The 2,380-nt window shown below is 52.0% G+C and overlaps 1 protein-coding gene across 1 annotated transcript in view; it reads right to left on the bottom strand.

Annotated features, from left to right (window-relative positions):
• Positions 1 to 1,054: 1,054 nt before the first annotated feature.
• The window catches only part of CIMIP7 (ciliary microtubule inner protein 7), a 12,598-nt gene continuing 11,272 nt past the window's right edge, over positions 1,055 to 2,380 (bottom strand). Inside the window, 2 exon segments of the mRNA XM_019630878.1 lie at positions 1,055 to 1,357; positions 1,766 to 1,822. Of these exon segments, the coding sequence (XP_019486423.1) occupies positions 1,055 to 1,357; positions 1,766 to 1,822 (360 nt within the window).

Below are 2,380 nucleotides of genomic sequence, written 5' to 3'. Positions count from 1 at the left end.
GCCTCTGTGTGGGAGGCAGCTCTGACTCTGGAAACTCACTATTCTCCCCGTGGCAGGATATGCTATTGACTCCCACTGACTGGAGTTTTGTTCTCACAGCTGTGGGAGCCTGGTAAAACGTGCAGTCATTTCCTCTCCACTCAGGCAGTTCTGAGAATTCTGGCCCTTGAGGAGAATTTCACCTACATCTTCACTTCTAAACCATCAAGGGTTCTTTTCCACTGAGGTGGTAAAACCCATGGTCTCTGAGCTTGGGCTTCAGTTCTAGCTGAGGAAGATTTGGAGGAGGGGCAGGTTTCCTGAGAGAAGGTAGTGTTTGCATGAAGAGGCTGGGCAGCCTGCAGTGATGGGGTGCGGAGAGACGGACGTCTGAGGCACGGCGGGGACAGAGGGCAGGGATGCAGCAATCATGGCACCACCAATGAAGGACCCACCCCAACCATGATTCCCCAGGACTCTTGTCTGACCTTAAGAACAAACAGGACCAGGATTACATTTTCTAAGAGGCAGGCAGGTGAAGGCTAGAAATAAATTTATCTGGTTTAGAAGTAAAAGAATTTCCTTGCATCTGAATGACATGGGTAAAATTTCTACCTGCCCCAAACTAAAGTGGATGCCACATCTTGGAAAGGTTTTCAATAGCTGCAACCAGCCAGCTGAAACCTGGTATCACTCAACAAATAAGATAAAATGTGCACCTTCCCATAACAGTCCCACTAACTAAAACAGCTTTAGACCTAGAAAGAGCTACGAGACTTGGCATTTATACAACCTGAGCCCAAAACACACAGATCATGCTGTTTGTGGCTGCTGATAATGCTAGTAAATGCTTTATGTAGCAAGCCTTCAACCAAAACATGTCCCCCTACTCTGTCCCTTGGGGACAGATTGAGAGGATGTTCTTGTCTTGGGGTAAGAGCTGCCACTGAGGGCAGCTACAAACACCCAGCAGGAAGTCCCTGGGTTGCATCGGTCCCTGTACTACTTGGGCCCCATCGTTCTCTCAAGGGAGATGGCCCCAGACGAGCAGTCCGGGGCTGCATTTGGGCCTGCGTCAGTAGGCAGTGGNCTGGGGTGCCACGTTGTTGCCACGATGGCCACCTCAGGATGGCTGGCAGAAGCTCTGCTGGTAGGTAGTGCTTTCATGGGGAGGTGGGATCTGCACAAAGTGGACAAGGCGCTGAGGGAGGTCACTGAGTCCTGGGCCTGACCGGAAATTGGCCTGGTAGGAGGATTCAAGGGGCCGCTGCTTGTGGAACTCCAGCTCACAGGGTGCCCAGCGCAGGAAGGTGTGTCGCTGCCACAGGCGTTCCAGGTCTTTCCACCTTCTGACTCCCTGCAGCAGGCAGTAGGGGCCCTTCTCAATTGTATGGGCCCTTGGCCCTCAGTCCCGGCATCAGACATTGCCTTGGGCACCTCCTAAACCCAAGCCTGCTTGGTGATGCCTGGCCTGTTCCTGGCCTCCTTGGCCTGTACCCCAGCCTTTGTGGCCAGCCATGCATTTCATTCCAGGGTGAAGCCCCCAGAAAGTCAGTGGCCCCTACGATATTTGCACATTGTCAGGCAAGCTGGTGAAGGAAACCAAAGCAAAGGCGCCTTCGTTTGGGGGAATGGGCTGTTTCCCACAGGAGAGAGGTTGGCAGGAAGACAGACACTCCTCTGTCTGTATAAGGAGCACCCCCTGCCTGCAATGTCATACCCGCTCCAATCAACCTCAACACCAACGCAGGCTGGGGCTGCCCGTCTCCCTCTCCCCAGCCCTCACTTTGTCGAAGGAAGTGCGGTTGTCATGCTTGGAAAAGAAGTGTTGCTGCGCTGGCTCCTTATAAGAGAGTGAGAAAGAAGGTAAAGGGGAACAATGATGCTTACCTGCCCCTAAGCTGTTACTTCAGGGCCCATAACGGAAGGAAGATGCTAGGGCCCACTACCCTTAAACTGCTAAGCTGCTAACACCGTGAAAGTTCAGATACAAATGAAAGCAACGCCTCATTTCTGGGACATTTTATCCTGGCACTTGTCCCCAAAACAGAAGCCTCTGGGGCCTCTGATTGAGGAAGGGGCTAAGCTAATTAATATGCAAGTCAGATCACAGCCCTTGTTTGCCAAAGATCCACAATAATTCCTCATGTTTGCAAAAGCCAAAGTCATCATAGTGGCCTGTGAGACCCACACACTATTGATCTCTCCATCACCTTCACCCACACACCAGCATCCTCACAGCTCCTCAAACATACCAGCTACTCTCACCTCTGACCTTTCCTTGTTCCTTCTGCTGAGCTGGCCACATGACTCCTTCTCACCTACCTCTTGGGAGGCCTTCCTTGAGTACCTCAGCAGCAGTCCCATCACCCCAACTCTGCATTTTTCACCTAACATACTA

This window comes from Hipposideros armiger, unplaced genomic scaffold (genome assembly GCF_001890085.2).
Source record: "Hipposideros armiger isolate ML-2016 unplaced genomic scaffold, ASM189008v1 scaffold_18, whole genome shotgun sequence".
NCBI classification, from domain to species: Eukaryota; Metazoa; Chordata; class Mammalia; order Chiroptera; family Hipposideridae; genus Hipposideros; species Hipposideros armiger.
Note: the sequence above shows the minus strand (reverse complement) of the source record. Positions and strands in the feature narration are given on the sequence as shown.